The sequence below is a fragment of the Coffea eugenioides genome, chromosome 9, assembly GCF_003713205.1.
Source record: "Coffea eugenioides isolate CCC68of chromosome 9, Ceug_1.0, whole genome shotgun sequence".
Lineage (NCBI taxonomy): Eukaryota > Viridiplantae > Streptophyta > Magnoliopsida > Gentianales > Rubiaceae > Coffea > Coffea eugenioides.
Window position 1 is genome coordinate 14063073 of NC_040043.1, and position 18556 is coordinate 14081628.

The 18556-nt window shown below is 36.3% G+C and overlaps 1 protein-coding gene across 1 annotated transcript; it reads left to right on the forward strand.

The window, feature by feature from the left end:
• Window positions 1–774: 774 nt before the first annotated feature.
• Window positions 775–12107, forward strand: LOC113783616 (CAP-Gly domain-containing linker protein 1-like). The gene is made up of 8 exons (XM_027329802.1): window positions 775–1035; window positions 1138–1273; window positions 1945–3227; window positions 4570–6131; window positions 7182–7309; window positions 7391–8145; window positions 10494–10603; window positions 11378–12107. Exons 1-8 carry the CDS (start codon window positions 970–972, stop codon window positions 11715–11717), a joined length of 4380 nt encoding a protein of 1459 aa, XP_027185603.1. The 5' UTR covers window positions 775–969; the 3' UTR covers window positions 11718–12107.
• Window positions 12108–18556: the final 6449 nt, after the last annotated feature.

An 18556-nucleotide genomic window follows, 5' to 3' on the forward strand; every position in this document is an offset into this window, starting at 1 on the left:
TTTCTTTACATTGGAGTCAAGGTGAAATAGTAAATGACATGAATAAATTAAATATAATCAAGATCAACCACTTAGGAGGATTTTAGAGAGTAATTAACACCTTAAAAAATTTCATGCACAGTTACAATTAAAGAAGTCAAAATATATTTTTGGGAAAATATGTTTTAATTCATGGCGTAGTTTAAGTTTTATTGAAAACTGAAATAGTCTCTTCATACGCGTGAATTTGTTAAGGTGTAAATTTTGCTTTTGTTATAATAAAACTAAAATAAATACTTTACGTCAAGAAATTTACACCTTATAAAAATTTAACCTTATTTTATTTTTTTTATTATCGTTATAAATTTCATAAGTAGGATAATATAAGAGTAGTATTGAAACAAAAGTTTTATCTTTCTTATATTTCATCTAAAGGGGTTAAAATGTTACAAAAATGTCAATTTAAGGGAGGTAAGTAAGATTTTAAAAATCTTATGGGAGCTGAATGATATTATTAGAAATCTCGGGGCAGGTTTCTGAAATTATCCCTTGAAAATTTAACGCTACTATTAATTATCTTCACTTTGAGTCGGTTTGATTCGTTTGTCCGGTTCTTCGCAAGAATTGCAGAGTCGTCCTTTACTCCTCCACTTACCGGATAAACCGACTAAGCACCCGGAAAGGAATAAACCACAACAAATAAGCCACAAATATCACAATAAACCGAACTGAGAGTATGCAATTGGTTCTATTAGTAAGCGATTTCTTCCCTACTCAAAGGTAAGAATTAAAGAAACCCCAAACGCCGTCGTCCAGGAGCCCTCTCCTACTTCCCACTTCCCGCTACTCCGCTTCCGCCGCCCTCTTCCTTTCCACCATCGCTGAAGAAGCTCCATCTTTGTGAGCTCTTCAGCCGCAAATATGGAATCATAATTTTTTTCCTTGGAATGATGTGCTTTTGATGATCTTAACTTTGATTAACACTTTGTAATGGTGTTAGTAATGGAGGAAGATGTTACGGTAAAGGATGAGTCTTGCAACTCCTGCTGTCAACAGGTAAAGCTCTCCTCATTTCACTGATTTTTCAAAAATATTATTGCATAATTTTCTTGAATATTCTATCATTGATGTGATATTTTTTTCTGAATATGATGATAGTGGAAAGAGAAGTATACGAAATTAAAAGAGAAGCATTCCAAGGTTGAAGATGGACGAAATGCTCTTCGGAAAGGAATCAAACTTCTTGAGCAGGAAAATGACAAGCTAAAATCTGAATATCAAGCTCTCAAGAAAGGTACAATGTTTTCATAATTGTTGATAATTCTTTTTATATAAATTACTTTGATTTGTTTTTCTGGTGCAAGTTCAAGAAAATTGCGGTTGCTTTTTTTTTTTTGGGTATTGTAATTTTTGATCATGATGCATAGGGTTAGTTAAGGTACAATAATTGTATTTATTTGCATTTAGGGTTGAAAGACGAACCAAAGTGCTATATCTGAGTTCGGCTTGATCATCAGGCTGTGTGAGATGGCTTCGTCAAGTAATCAAATTAAGGTTGAACTGGATTCAGTATTAGTTAAATAAGCATAAAACTTGAAGTTATAGACTTATAGGTGAATTGATCAAGCAAAAACTTGACCTTCGCTTGATAAAAGCTCAATGGGCTAAGGTTGGATTATAATAAGCCAAATTAAAATATAATTTCATAAAATTCAATTAAAAATTGAACAAACTAAATTTAGGCCTGACTTCAGCTCATTTATGCATCTAATGAAGTACTTTAAGAAATTTTCATACAAATCATGCTAATTGAATATCATCGGATTTTAATTTTGGGAGAGTAACTCGTGTTTTAATGTCATAGTGCAAGATTTTTTTTGAGTTTTGTGATAGTGTATTTTTGGTGTGGGAATCAGTTTGTTGTTTTTTTGTGTCTGCTTATGTTTGAGTATTTTTCCATTTCAGCATTTGAGGATGAGCGGGCACGGGCAGAGAGTGAAAAGCAAGATAAAGTGTTAGAATCTGCTACACGAGTTACTTTAGAGCATGAGATTTCTACTCTGAAGTCTCAGATTCTTTTGTTGCAGGAGAATGGAGGTTTGGCAGCTAAAGGAGTGGATGAGGAGGTTGCAAATTTGCAACAACGTGTTTCGGAAGCTGAAACAGAGATAAATAAGCATAAGGAGCTTTTACAGAAGGAGAGAAAGAGAGTAGATACAGAAAAAGAGAAAGTTGAGAAGGAGAGGAAAAAAGCCAGAGATGCAGCAGAAAAATTAAATGCAGAAAAAAAGAAGGCCAGCGAAGAAAAGAGGATTGCTGATATTGAAAGGGTAAAGGTTGAGGAACTTCGACATCAGTTGGAGAGCTTAAAATGTGAAGTGGATGAAGCAAAATCAAAGTTGGCGTTGGAGACAGCAAAGCATGAACAGGAAAACAAGAAGCTCAAAGCTGAAAAAGAAAACACAACTAAGGAGAGAATGCGTGCAGACATGGAGAAGGCCAAAGCTGCAGAACAAGGTAAGCTTGCGGAGGAAAATTGGAAGAAAGCTATGGATGAGAGAAGTCGTGCTGATGCTTTGGCTTGGCAGTTGGACAAAAATAAACATAGGCTTGAAGAATTGGAGAAGCAGATATCTAATCTTGTATCTAACAGAAAGTTTGTTGACATTCCCGTTGGAAACCCACCTGGTGGACTTGCAGAACTTGCTGGTAAAGTAGGGTCCTTGACTTGGAAGAGTGAAGCTGGTGCACTAGAGGCATGTAACAAGCTTGGGGAATGGCAGCAGAAAAATGTTAGAGAAAAGAAGCAGGCAATATCTGAGATTGAGAAAGCAAAAAACCAGATGAAGGCTGCAAAAAGATACAAGAGGAAAGCCATGGAGGAAAAAAATCATGTAGATCATTTGTTTCATGAACTGGAGGGCAATAGAAAAAGGTTGGAGGAAGTGCAAAGAGAGATTCAGGAACTTGTTTCATCTGGTAAATTGTTTGAGTCATCTCATCCTGCATCTGGTAAAAGTTTGAAAGATGAAACTGCTGAAATCAAGCTGTTAAGGAAACAATTGAAGTTTGAAAAGAAGCGTGTAAAGCATGCCAAAGAAGTGGCTAAGTTGGAAGTAGGTCGCAATTGTCTACTTCAGCAAGAAGTACATCGCCTAAAGCAGGAGTTTATTCCATTTGCACAGCGCTTAGACTTACTGGACAACTGCCTCTTTCACAAATTTGATGGTATAAATAACTTGGAAAAGGTGTGTATTTCTTATTTCTCTTCTACTTGTGTCTTGGTCTTTTTTCAAGCTGAGATTTGGGATCCGTAAAAAGCAAGTTCCAAGTGGTGATTTTCAAGGCATTCCTCTGAACCAGGTAAAAGAAAATTCAAAAAAGAAAGACAAGCCTTAGTAGGCTCTCAGAAAGTTTTGATAGCATTCCAAAAATGCTGCAAAATGCACTATGCATTGAGGTGATCATTAGAATATTGGGAAGTGTTTTTATGTCCCGAAACTGGAAAAAAAAAAAGAAAAGAAAGAGGAAGCAGTTTCCAGGGAAAATTAAAAACTGAAGATTGCTAGGATTTGGAAATGCAAAATATGAGAATGCTTTGTCCTTTCTAAAGTTTTAACTGAGTGCGTACATGTTTTTTGGACATTGGATGTCTAGGTGTGGGTATTTAAGTGGTGTATGTATGTATACGCGATTACTTCATTTGGTGTTAACATTTTTTTCTTGAAATAGAAAAAAAAAAATTTGCATAGTATATTCCACAGCATCAATCAGCAATCTCTGCTTTCCTCCCAATATAGAAAAAAAAATTTCTCCTTTAGTAAGTATTATTAACATATTCAGTGATATTTATGTCTTTACATTTATTTTGAGCATAACTCCTAGCTCTTGAGATTTAAAATGCAAGTCTTTGGCCTATGCCCAAAAGATGGTAATTGGTCTGACTGCTTAGTCGACGAAGTGCTTGAACCTTTAATGTGGACATCTCACGAAATGCATTTCTTATAACCATGCAGTCTTGAAAAAATTTGATGTGTTTGATTTGTATATCCTGCTATTAGATACATTGTTATCATAAAGGGAAAGTTGGGAAGTATGCAGGGAGAAAATGTAAATTTTGGAAGTATGCAGAGAGAAAATGGAAAGTTTGGAACTATGCAAGGAGAAAATGTGTTGCCAGTCTATTTTATGGGTGGTGAGAAAGTTGAAGGAAGACAGTGGGATGGAGCGACTATTATTTCTTTTTTACCAAAGTTATTAGTTGGTGAGCCTTTTTCTACTCAACTGTATACTGAACCTGTTGGGAATTGAAGACATGGGCTGCCTTACTGCATGGAGAAAAAAGTGAAAGAAATACAGAACCTACTAGGAAAAGTAATTGATGAATTGGGTAGATTTTTTTTTCTAGCCATCTAGACTTATTCTATACTAGAATTTTTTTAAGGATTGAATAATTTGAAGTTATTGTGCCCATTAGCTTGATGTTTCGTGTTTATATATCTCTAGTATTTCTTTCATTTCTGGATCTATGGCCATCCAAAATTTTATGTAGCCTGGGTCTATTTGCTAAAGATTATATCCTTGTTGCAGGAAGGGGGCCTAGACTTGGATCAAGAGCATCTTCACCTCAAACCATCGCAGTTGGTACTTCACACTCAGAATGAGCACGTAAAACCAAGTTGTATAACCAGCATTGCTACGGGTGGATCTACTCCACTGAAGCGAAACAAAAGATTAAATGTGTCATTGCCTCCTGTGTCTGGAGAGATGTACTTAAGTCCCACTACAGGTATTGATTCTAATTTGGAGCTTCTGCTTAGAGGTTCCAACAGAAAAATGTTACAGAGTTCTGCCATAAATTCCAGTTCGGCATCTTTTTCTGATAGACCATTGGTCGGCTCACAGGAAAGAGGTACATTTTCTGTCACTACATCAGCTAATTTGGCACATGGACAAACTATAGGACCAACCGCTTCCAGGTTGTCAAGCGATACAAGAAAAAGATATGACAAAAAACTTGCAGTGGGGGCCGAAAATAGTGTAGGAAGTCCTATTAAATCTGGTGCTATTGAGAGTGGGAGCTACAAGAAAAGGAAAAGGAAAAGGGTTTCTGATGCAGTTGAATCCATTGAAGATTTATATTCAGCAGGTCAAAAGTGGCATCAGCAGGTCTTAGAGAAATTATCTGTGCTTCATGGCATGTTGGATGGTGAATGCCCTAAATCTTTCAGAGAAAGAGTTTTGGTACAAGATAATATGTATAGCAAGTTGGTTAGACCTGATAAGAAGAAAAAAGTATCCAATGGACAAGGTGTAGCAGTACCTCATTTGTGTGACCGTTGTGTCCTGAAAACCAGTGCTGAAGATTCTGATGTTTGCGAAAATGCTTCACCAGCTGTATGCGATGTACTTCAAACTGCCCCGACTTTGAAGGACGGCATAACTAATCATTTTGGAAGCAAGCTGCATGAGCTAACGAACGCTGAAGAAGTGTTTGGTCATGATTACATGGGACTTGTTCAATTGGACAATCCTATTGATGAAAACCGATTCTGCAAAGCAATTAGAAAGCCCATTTCTCCCCTTTCTCCTGTCCTATGCAATATTGAGTTTCCATTTAATGAGACTTTTGAAACTGAAATTTGTACTTCTAGATCTCTACCGGATGAGAGTTTATGTGAAGTATTTTCAAATGCAGAGCAGAATGTTGTACCATCTTGCAATTTTGATGTGGTTAATTTGGAGATTGATTCCAATAACAGGAATTTGAAGGACATTGAGGCTTCAAAGATTTTGTCACTTGGGATGGCTACTAAAGGAAGCTCTGAAAACTTGGGTAACAATGGGAGTTACGACTCAGATGTTATATGCGTGAGCAGTTCTTCTTCCAGTCAGATCAATAACTTGATCATGGCATCAACTGCTCAGAAAAATGTTGAGTTAAAAATGCCCTGTGAAAGCAGGAGTGCTGCATTCAATGGGTATCCAGTATACTGTGCTGTTTCCTCAAGTAATAATGACAGCAGCTCCATTTCTACGATATTCAGTTTTATCACTGATTGTATGTCAAAGTTGTCGAGTAACTCTTCGTTAAAGTTATGGATGCAGAATATTCTGCTTTCTTTACAGAAGGCCGACAATCTTTCAACTCAGTAAGTGTATTTTCTAGACTCCTGGTGGTGTGGTAGGATCTTATTAAATTCAACTTGTTTAGAAGTCTTATGTTTACTAAATATTGTCTATACACAGTTTGTAACTCTTGAAGTGTAGTACTCTTACTGCAGAAGTTAATATGGCTGTGAATGCAACTGCATGGGATGTGCTTCACCTATTTCAGCAGGGATGTCTTGGGAAGTAGCATAGAGTGAGATAACTGGATAGGAGATAAAAATCATAGTCTTCACTAATGGGGCAGGCACACCCTATGTGTGTGAAAATTAGAAGAAAAAGTAATAAGAAAAAAATAATTAGCAAATATTAAAGGTTTACTTAGGTTTTGTAAATGGGAGTATTTTGTTTTCCTTTCCTTAAAAGAAAAAGAAGTTACAGGCAGTCATTGGAGGTTTCTTTTCACCAATAAATGCGAGTGTATATTTTTGTTCTTTTTTTTGAGGAAGATGTGGTACTCTTTAGCTTTTTAGTGAAGGGTAAATGAGGAAATACAGAAAATGACAAAAAACAGTTAACACCCAACCCTCTACTATCCATTTAGTATAGATAATCATTGGTATATAGATGTTATTATATGTAAAGTCATATTCGATTGCATTTCATTGGTGTAGATGTTATAATAAAGATGTTGATTGGTATTCCTGGTGTATTAAATGTTGTTACATGTGAAGTCATACTCAATTGCATTTTGAAGTTTCTTCTGCTACAAAATATAATAATTTTTGTCTCAGAAAATGGGAACTGTGGACAAGGTAATTCATACTACTGAAATATTAGGGTTGCAGGGCAGGTAAGGGTGGCAGTAGTTGGTATGTAAATGGCTTGTTGGTGGAAAGGTTCGCTAGAAGCTTGCCTTTTCAATATTTTATAATCAATTTTCTCTTGAAAAGGGTGTGATGAATCTTCATTATTCTGTTCTTCTTCATATTGTGGAATTTGCATGTATTTTCTTGGAATTGATCTGGTGGCTGTAATTATGCTTCATTTGAATTGTAAGCTTACATGCTTTTCGTCTCTTTGCTATTTCCCAGGGAACGGGTCTCAGGGTTCTTTTCGCTGTTATTGCATTACACATCTGAGATTGCAAATGGTGACCATGGCGATTTAGTGTGCAATTCTCTTGGCTTTATAGATTCTTTTGCTCAACAAATGCGAGCAGGTGTGTAATCCCTTCTTTGGATGTCCTTTTTTCTTATAATGCTTCATTGGATCCTACTTCTCAAATTGTCTGTATTTGCAGTGCTGAATGATGCCGATACTAGGAAAATGTTTCTGGAATCATGTGATTTGCATGAACTAGTGTCTCTTATTGAGGATTTCCTTATAAATAGGCAAATCTTGGTGTATGATGATGTATCCCATGGAGTGTTGCTTCAACATGATTCAAGAGCCAAGGTTGTCCTTAACGATAATTGCATTTTCTGGTCCATCCAACCAGCTTCCACTGACTTGCTGTTTGCTGGCGGATTATTATTAGCTTCGATATTTGCAGCAGTTGATGAAATTGGTTTCATTTGTGAGGTCTCTTGCAACATACTTAGCATGAGGAAGATTAATTCTCTGTTGCTGCTAAGGCTTCTCCATGTCTTTGCCTATCTCTGCAGTTCAAAATATTTTACCCTAGAAGGCTTCAGTTTAAAAATGTCTGTCCTGAAATGTTTTGTGGTGTTCCTTGAGAGGCAAGATTTGTCAGGCGGTTGCATTTCCTGCTTGCCTTCTGTTGCTGGGACATCAATGAAGATTTCAGCATGTAGTTCATGTCCATTTAAGGATGGTGTGGTTTCAGTTGATTTTATTGTATCCATTCTCCTTGGAAAACTTAAGGAACAAATGGAAGCATTGAATTCATCAAGTTGTCAATCAGTGATATTGGAAATGAAAAAGATGGATGGTCAATGCCATGGAGAGGCTATTCAATCGAATTTTGTTCCTAATGAAAACTTGATCAACTTCATTGATACGCTTTCATTGCTAGAACTTGTGGCAGTTTCTGTGGTACGTTGCTCCAATGCTTTTTGACTATTAAACATTTATCATTTAGCTGATAACTTTTGTCATATAATCTTCCTTCCTTATCTGTAAATCTTATATTCAAAATTCTTCAGGAATTACTAGGTTCTACATCTCTGAATTTTAACAAGCTTCACTTGCGCGGAAAATTTGATGTCTTTGTTGCTTGATAGCTAATATGGTTAAGAAGTTGTTTTTGCATATTCTTCTTAGAATCTGGTTGAATACACTTTGCAAACTTCTTAGGAACTTCTTCAGATGTGGTACAAGTCATTTTACCTGTGGCAGGAGCATATTCGCAGAGGGTCATCTCGAAGTTCCTCTGTAATTTGTTAGTTACTTCTGGCAGAAACTATTGATAGATTGTCCTGTCCATAGGATTAAAAAAATGATTTTGCGTGGAAGTTAAAATGATGAATTTTTAAGAATAGATATGCGTGGATTAGTTTTTTTGGAGTTTGGCTTGCCTGCAGTTTTGCCATCCTAGTACCTGCTTTAGTGGTTTTGATCCGATTACCTCGAGTAACTTCTTTGTTTCATTGTTAATTAAAAAAAATTTAACCTTTTAAGGATTTTAACCATCTTGTTACGATGATTGTTTAGATTTGGATTGTTAAGGATGCTCATTAAATTTAATGCTAATTCTTTTTCCAAATTGGCTGCCTTGTGTATGGGATGATGTGAAGCAACATTGCTGCCCAGTGGATATTTCTGAATATAGGGCATACATGTTGAGGCTCAATTTAGGACGGACTAACTGTCCATGTAGAGAACTTAAATTTTTATGAAGCGTTACCCTGCCATATTATTATGTGCTTCCAAGTTGTAATGCCAATTAAAAGTAACCGACCCAATATTTTCCCTTGCTGCAAGCTATGAGAAACACAGCATGCTTGTTACTCGTAAACTTTGAGCTACAACTGCTTCCAATCAGCTATTTTTGTCAAAATACCCTCAAGACACGCTCTTACAAGATTCTAATTCTTTTCTCCAGTGAACTTGTTTTTAAAACTCTGACATGTTCCAAATCTGGATTTGCTTTCAGAATGTAATTGTTGTTGCAAATAATTTTAGTTCAATTTTTGCATGCTACAATTTTGTATGCTGCCTAAGTTTCTGTATGTGGAACAAGGGAGTATTGCTTTTAGTGTTTCCTCGTCCATGGAGTGTTAGGTGTTTGCATCATTGCTTATGGATCTCTTCTCAAGTCATCTCAAAAAATGATCTGCCAATTTATACTAGAAGTATCTGTGCTTCTCAATAGCTTTAGCCATTCTGTGAAGATGAACCTGTTTTTAGTTGGTAGTCCAGGAATGAAATTTGTGCACTTGTCAATTATGAGTACCCTCATCAGGGAACTCATGATTGAGCTGGAAATGTGGAGCACTTAATAAGTCTACTTATGCTGGTATCGTCGAATTGAATGAACTGAAAAGACTGCCAATTTTGGCTGCCTTTCTTCTTGTGAGTTAGTTTGGACCAACACCCTGATAGTTGTGTAGCTTTGTGATTTTGTTTATTTTGGGTTTAACTGGAGAAATCTATAACATCATAAACAACAAAGAAAGGTTGATTAGTTGGGAGAGAGAGGTAATTTTCTTATGTCATCTGGAGTAGTTTGAATGTTCTTAACTCTGGATATTAAACTGTATGGATATTTAGGGAAATCATGTTAAGTTATTGTAATCAATTATTTGTGACTTTTTTTTGGATAAATTATGAGGTTGATTTGGAATTAATTTGGTTCATGTTTGGTGTCAATTTAGGGAAATAATGTTAAGTTGTTGTAATGAATTATTTGTTACATTTTGGATAAATTATGAGGTTGATTTGGAATTAATTGGTTCATGTCTAGTGTCTATTTATTTGTTTGATGGTGTCCATTGAGGATGTTGTTAACTTCACACGCTCATTTATTATCCTATAATGTATCACATTTAAAGAGGCATGTAGGTGAGGAAAGTCTGCAGATATGAAAAGCAGTTATAATTTTGTATATCTTAAGTGTTTCTTTTTCTTTTAAACCAAAATGTAGTTGGTTTAAGCAGTTAGGAATGTTCTACCAAATGAGTAGAAGTATATGAGAATTTCTAAACCCGTCCATTACTGAGTTTTAAACCTGTTGTTATCTTATAATGATTTGGTGAATCTCTAAGTTTGTAAATCTTTCATTTGTTCATTTCCTTTTTTATATTTTTATTTTTAACAAGCTGATGCCTGTTTTCTCTTCCTAAGTAACCAAACACATTGTTTGATGTTAATTCTGTCTCAAAATTTTCCCCTCCACTAAAGAAGTTTTATCTCAATCTTACCCATTTATCCATCGTATACAGAGCTGGGACTGGACATTTGGCAATATTGTCTTGCCGCTTTTTCGGATGCTGGACTGTGTCCAAGAGCAGTTTTTTCCTGCCATTATAACTCTTCTGGGTCAACTTGGGAGGTAAGCCATCAACATGCAAATGTACATCATATTGCTGTAAAAATGCTTACTGTTGTATGAACTTTAGTAATATAGCAAGTTGTTAATTCAAATTTACAAAAGGAGGGAATTAAGCAACAGCAGTCTCCTGAAACTAGCATAATTTGTTGATCTTCCGGAGTTTGGATTTGTTGATGTCTTGATGATTTGCCAATTGAGAGCTTATTGTGTGCTCATCACCTTTTATGTTCAGTCGGTTTTGTATTTATTGTGTTGTAAATATCATCTTGAGTCATTTGAAGTTGTATTCCAACAAATTTTGAGTCTCCCTTCAATAGTGAAGAAGAGGTAGTGTGTAAATTTGAAGGTGAAAAATAGTTGCTGTCATTGACTTATGCGGCTTAAGAGTACATATTTAAGTGAACTTTAAAATATTTTTTAATTGGCTCGGTCTCCATGGTGGTAATGTTGTATTGTGTGCTCCAGTATTTGTGAGATTTCCTGATTGTTGCATGGTAATGCCTTACCAGCTGAAGATGCTTAAAATGCGTTAGAAACTGGTAGAGAATATGCATGTGCTGCATTTCATCTTCAGGGCAATAAGTCAGCGTAGTTATAGCTCATTGTTTTTAGTGGTACACTGGAATTCATATCTTGCCTAGTCGTTGCCAACACTAAGACCGTTTCTGTCACATTATTGTGGGTTTCTTTTCCTTGAATTCACATGCACTTCTTGGTAGTTTCTTGGTTTAATCCATTAAATCAAATAATTTATTTGTACTATGATGCACTCAGGATTGGAGTCGATGCCAATGGATATGAGAATTCTGGAGTTGAGAGCATCAGGCAATGGTTGTCTGCTTTTCTCAGCCGCACCACATTTAAGGACTTTGGTCTTCTGATCCAGTTTGCTTCTGCATTTGCCTTACTTGATCTAATCGCTAAGTCATTTGAAGAAGTTGTTGAAGCGAATTTTGAGAGTTTTGCAACTGGTAATCAACCAGTTGCAATGGACGCTGTAAGAAAGTGGTTTTCTTCCTTGAGCAATGAGCAACAATCATCCTTTAGGTCTCTTCATTCATCTAGCAAATGCATTTCCACAAATGCAAATCAGACTATTGCAAGTGCAGCTTGATTCATGTTGGAGGGTGGATATTGCAGCTAAAATTTTGACATCTCCTCGCTCCATGTGAAGAGGCTGAAGCAGATTCTTCGACCAGTAGATATCACAGGGAGATATGTCAATTGTGTTGCAATACATCTCTATGAAGACAGTGCTAGTTGATCAATTTTGTACTCATCTCTGGGGTTTATGTTAAAGTGTACCCATAGAGGTTTAGATGCTAGGCGGCTAATACAAAGGCACACTTAGTAAATATTTGCAAAGTCAGGTGCCAACATTGTATTGAAACGTGGATAGGGAGAATCTTGCTTTATTCTTTTTCCTTCTTTTTGAAACAGTATTCAAAATATGTGAATTTCAGAACTGCATTATAAAATGAGTATTGTGACATGTTCACTTGTCTTTCTTGTGTTGATGATGATGCTAAGAAGAAAACTTCTATAATGTATAATGCATTTTTTGTATGTTTTCTTCTAAATTATTATAATTGCCAAGTCTTCAATAATTCATCACATAATGATGTGAAGATCGGGTATTGATTTCCTAACCTACATCGATTAAGAGCTATTTTACCTAGGTGAAATTTGTAGCATGCCAAAATTCTGGTTGGTGCTTGGCCAGAAGTTGTTAATTTTCAATTACTCCCTTGGTTATGCAGGCGTGCGATTGTGACTTGATCGGCCGCATTCGGAAGCATGAGTGACCGTACAAGACCTTATGATTTGTCAAACTTATGTCGTGTAAGTGATGGAAATAATTTGCTCTAGGTGGGAAATGGCAAGAAAACTTGGAAGCTTGGACCTTTGTTCCTCGCATGCTTGGAATGAAATTCTGCGAGATTTTTGAATAGTTGAAAAGCAAGACATTTGACCATAAATTAGGAAATTGGATTTAGGATGCCAAAATTTGGTACACTAATCGTTCCACGACACATCATAAGAATATGTGTTTTCTCATTTAATATTAGGCTAATAGTAAATCAATTAAGGTATCACAGGAGACATGCCTTACTGTATGGTTTAATAGGAAGCATAACATTGCATCTTGCATGCCTTACTACCTCAACTTCCTTGCAGAGTACAATTTTAATCAGAAGAGTGGTAGGAACGACAATGTTTTAAAACTCGGACTTGTGAGCGACCCGATTGAGTTACTGGTTCCGATTTTTTTTCGGTTCAATCGGTTTAACTGGTTGGGTCAATGATTCAATATTTTTATATTTATTTTTTAAAATTACAAAATCTACAAATAATCTCTGTCACCATCAATGACCCCATCTGCAGTAGTGACATGATCTACGGTGACAAGTGTATAACATCAACATCCCAAATTTATCATCATGATTTACAAAGAATAATCACATTAAACAATTTTGCAGAAATCAGCCATTAATTGTCCTTTTCACCAAAACCAAAAAAAAAAAAAATTTAAGTACATAGAAATAAATTTCAGATTTTTTGAGTTGAGGAGAGGTTTCAAACTCCCCAAAACACAAACGAAGAAAATAAAAAAGAAGCGAAAAACCAACATGTAATTGGGAATTGCCTTTGATCGAAGTTGGAGGTGCATCTCCACCACCACCACATTGAACACCACCAGATCTAGTGAGATTGGTCTTGGAAAGCAATAGTGATTGACAAAACACTTTGATCTTTGATACCTAACCATATAGTGTAGATCTTCTTTTAAGTATCTTTTGCCGCTAATGATGATGCAACTGATCTTCTTCTTGGTCTTGTTCAAGAAGACAGAGAAAAATCTTGATGTTGGATTCTACGGTCTTTGCCTTGAATGACGTGAATGAAACCAAGATGAGAGATTGAGGTTTAAAAGATGAAGATATAATGGTTGGACTAATCCTAGATGCTTTAGACTTCAATAAGATAAAGATAAGGTTGTGGAATTTGGATGATGGTGGAAGTCTGGTAACGGAGGAGTGATATTCTCAATTATGTTGGTGGACGTTTGGTGTGGAAGAGTAAATCAAGGAGCAAATGTATTCATTATTTAGTAAAGTGGGCCATATTGATAAGAAAACTTAAAATCAGACTTTTCCGTTTCAACCGGGTTTTACCGGTTTAACAGTTTTTACCGGTTTTGACTGGTTCTTTAACATCCTTCGGGTTTAGCATACTACCAGACCGGCAGCATTGGCAGTTCACGGTCGAACTGGTTCGACTGTCCGGTCCGGTCCGATCTTAAAAACACTGAGGAACGGTTGCCAGTGAACCATTCCTGAATAATATAAGAATTTTTTAGCATATTGTAATTCGTTGATAACCATTTGTACATCTTGAGTACAGATGAGTTTGCACATATTAGTTGAATTAGAATTACGTGGTGTTTTCTGTATCTTACATTTTGAATTTTTATATTTTTGGTAAAATCTGATCCCAAACTTCTCTAAAGTGACAACAGTTAGGACCCCTTGTATGTTTTAACCATAGATATATTGTCAAGTCTATTTTATTCTTCCCAAACCATATCTAACATATTTATTAGACGAAAAAAATACATTAAGTATTATTCACTTCCATTAAGTAAAAGCTTGTCAAGAAATCTTTCTTCAAGTAAACGTTTTTCACAAAATTACATGTTTCATGGTTTTATTCATTGTTAAACCAATAACATATGCCTATGTAAAACATTTTACACCCAAATGCCAATATCAATTGTTTTAACATATGCCTATGTAAAACATTTTACACCCAAATGCCGATATCAATTGTTTTCAAACTGATGTGGAACGAGTTATCCCTTAGGTTCAGGGATGCATCCTCCGCATTAGAATAAATTATTTAGGTTCAAATTTAGGACTATCTTCATGGTTTTATTGAGTGAGTTTCGATAGTAGATTATTTGGTATAATTCTTTGAATAATTCTTTGTTGACTTTTTGAAATGTAGGGGTGAAAGATAATCGTTTGGACAACATGAATATATTCCAAATAGGTGTTTGGATAACCTGACAATTATTTAGTGCAATAGGAAACTCATTCCATCCGGTCACACACACATTTACCGTTGCAAATAAAATAAACATTCAATTATGGTAAAAGCCAGCCATAGCAATACAAACCACGCAGCTTTACGGATATTACATGGAACTTCCTAAGCTTATCTATGATTATCTACTGTCTAATGGATACACCATAGTAGAATAGTGGTTTATTCATACACAATCTAAATTTGCTTGGCAACCATTTGAGCCCTTTTTTTCAAACACAAATATAACTTAATGCCCTCGGTGAAACGCTAGGTCTGAGTTACACTCCTCACTGTCTAGCGTTTCCTCCCACATTGTGCTCCATACATTTCAGTTGCAATCGCATCCTGCCTAACCTTCCAAGCCATAATTTTAGCTCGGGATGCATTCAATGGCTAAATGTTTGCCCTCTCAACGCCACCCTCTTGGTGCTCTAATCCAACATTGCCCTCCTTGTACAATTGAAAGTGGGCGTCGCCTGGTTGGTGTAAGCGAAGAAAGTTGTTCAATGCATAGCAAGTTATAACAACACTAACTTGAGTCGTCATGTAAAAACTTGAGTTGGTCCCTTTAAAAATTTAAATCTGTTCTTCAACACTCCAAAGGTTCGTTCAATGACATTTCTAAACTTCGAGTGGCACGTATTAAATAAAACATTTTTTGGATCCCCCTTCCCGTGCTGCATTCTTATACGGTGGTAAAAAATCTGGAACATTCTTATATGCAGCATCTACAAGGTAGTATTTACCTTAAATGTATATAGTTAGGTGTCAGTTCCTAATGATTGTAGAATTTTTAAGCAAAAGTTATAGTACTTTAAATGTTTTACTATAACACTTTAACTGTTTAAAGTACTTCAAAAAAATTGTACTTAAATAAGTACTTCAAAAAACTTGTGGCTTTAAAGTACTTTGAATTCTAAAACAGAAACCCATCTCGAAGCAAAAGTTATAGAACTTTAAATGTATATTGTTTGACTGTAGTACTTTAAATGTTTAAATATTTCAAAAAAATAGTACTTAAATTAGTACTGTCAAACTATATACTTTAACGTACTTTAACCTTAATTTTTCTAAGCGTACTTTACAAAACATTTTACTTTGAGGTGGCATTGGAAAGTTTAACGAGTGTGATAGAGCATCATCCACCACTTGGGCATCATGTGCACTTTCTTTCCATCCAGCGTATATGTACGTGAATCGCATCTCAAAATCACAAACTGCCAGAAGATTTTGCTACTGAAACCCATGTCGATTTACGTACGCCATTTAGTGACCCGAGGGCGGGCACGCAGGAATGTGAGTGCCATCGATTGCTCCCACTGCATCCTGCATTTTCCAACAATTAAAATTACATTTGCTCTCTTATAACGGCTTGTGTTCAGATAAAAGAACTTCAAACATTTGCATACTTATTTTGGTAGACACGGCCTAACCTTGAACCATGGGAAGTATTTTGTCGAATTTTCGATTCTTGGATGTACTAGATCGTAGTCAAACGGGCAAATTATTTGTGAAACAAACATACAAAGACCGTGTAGAATTTCCCTTACATTTCAGTTAATTGTTCCCGTTAATCTATTGAAACGCTCTGTCAAAACTCGGTTGCGGGCATTATGACTTACCATTACCAAAGTCATGGCCAGTGCCTCTTCGATTTCGACTCATTTTTTTTTTATAGTTTTGAGGTACGTAATTATTGTACTTTAGTATGTCATAAAGTAGGAAGAAATCGTCAACCAAAGATTATTCGTTTGTAATAACCATTGATCAACTGTTCAACCCATTGGCACCCTGAAAATGAGCCATCATGGTGTGGAATTTTGATATTCGGTCCTCTGTACCTTTCTACCTCCGGATGTAAAAGTATCAACTCTGCTACAAGTGTAACTAGCAAGTCGTCCTCCTCATTATCAGATGTTTGGTCATTGTTTGAGCTATGAATGCCACTACTATATTCATGGCAATCCATATCCCCTACAATAAGTACACAACAAGGGAGTTTTTGGTACAAGTTTTGAAGAAAGAAAATAAAATATCAACCAAACCTTGAACTCACCTGCTTGGTTTTCTCCTTTGTTGAACTGGAGCCTTGTCCAAGAGGCAGTCCTCCTTAACTCTTTCCCCCAAAGTAGAGTAATTTCGTGCTTTGAAACATATGCAAGGACATTATAATATAGAACTGTATGGAGCAGATATTTTTTCGGAGCACGAACGCACTGTTTCTTTCTACCCGGGCCCCTGTTGATAGGGGCCATCGCCCTAGAAATGCAAGTCCCAACTTGTTTTCGCAAAGTCATCCTTCAAACATTGGATTCCATTAGTTGTTCCTTATGCCACAACTGAGCACTATCAAACTTGAGCACTATCAAACTTGAGCACTGTGCCTGGTTGCAACTGATAAAATGACTCGTATTTTCAAAAAAGTTGATAAGTCCTTATATGTCAGATGCACTTTTGAGGCTAACATCACACAATAGAGACATGACTACATTTCCACAATGCACTACCAGTATGATGCCATTTAAACAATTTCAATTAATGTATTATGAACAATTGGACTTGATGTAATGCTATTCTAACAAAAAAGTATTCGAACGTTTTTGTTAATTTAGTTGTGTGATAACTTCGTGGCCTTGCCAATTTAAAAACAAGCAATCATGGCCACGGGTTATTATGACCCCTTTCACAATTGCACCTGCACCATTAGTTATTTTGAACGTAGAATGAAATACCCTCCTCTAAATAAAGCCACACACCAATGCCACCCGTTTGTAAAATTAGATAATTCCCACAAATAAGTTTCTCCAAAGAAGTAAAGAACCAGCATTGAACACTCAACCAAGCGCCCCGGTTCGAGTAGACCAAACGTTACAATTAAGAATTAAGTCAAGAAGCAACCAAGAGATAGTTCACGTAAAGTTCAGCATGGGAATTGAATTTTGAAAATTACAAAGCAAATTGGCACAAGTCCAATTTCGGCAGGTATGGACAAACACTCTTCGGCCTTTTCCTTCAACTCCTTATCCATATGAACACTCACTCCAGGGGCATGCCACTACCAAGCTCTTCCATAATGAGTTTAATATAATCACAGCACTTGGCTTCATCAAAGCGTACGAATGCTATTCTTTGTCCCTCATTTTTTTTTCGGGCAAAGTACATGGTAGCTTTCAACTTAATCGATTTTGGAAGTTGCATGTGCTTCATGATGTCCTGCACTACCGGTACGCTGTACTTTGCTTCCTCTTCATACCTATTGTGTTTTGTCTCCATGGAAGCAGTGGTGATGCAAAAGATTTTGCTAATTGCATCATCTAGTCTTTCCCTATCACTTGACAATCTTGTTGATTTAGCACCTCTAGATCCCTCACGATCACCAGTAGTGCCAAAACTTGAGGTGGGACGCTTTCCAAGTATCGCTCGTGGTATCGGAGGTATTAGTATACATCATCTCATTCCCAAGGGTAATAGTGGTAGCTAAGGGCCGCCGAAGTTGAGACTGGAGCCTTTCTTTTGCTCTTTGTAGCATTCCAAGAAGTGACCGCTGGTGTTCATCCTCGGGGACCAGTTGACTTGCGGACTGGGCGTAGCTGCCTGTTGTAGTTTTTTTCAAAGTTGTTTGAGTATAAATATCATATAGGAAGCAGCTTCCAAGAGCTTTGAAGTCTTTGTAGTCTTTGGTCACCTTAAAATTAAAGATCGATAAGTTAGTTAATAGCCAACCGATAAATGTCAAACATTTAGGAGGAATGTACGTCGATGTAATATCGAATAACGGACTGGAAACTGGTCATTTTGTAGCTTCAGACATTACAAAAATGGTTGGAATAAAAATAAGTATTGGAAAGAATGCACGTTTATTTG

What these genes read in the sequence shown, in the direction of transcription:
- LOC113783616 (XM_027329802.1), top strand. Translation starts at nt 970, where the DNA reads ATGGTGTTAGTAATGGAGGAAGATGTTACGGTAAAGGATGAGTCTTGC. An exon ending in ATATCAAGCTCTCAAGAAAG is followed by an intron (nt 1,274 to 1,944) that starts GTACAATGTTTT and finishes TTTCCATTTCAG; the next exon opens with CATTTGAGGATGAGCGGGCA. An exon ending in AACTTGTGGCAGTTTCTGTG is followed by an intron (nt 8,146 to 10,493) that starts GTACGTTGCTCC and finishes CATCGTATACAG; the next exon opens with AGCTGGGACTGGACATTTGG.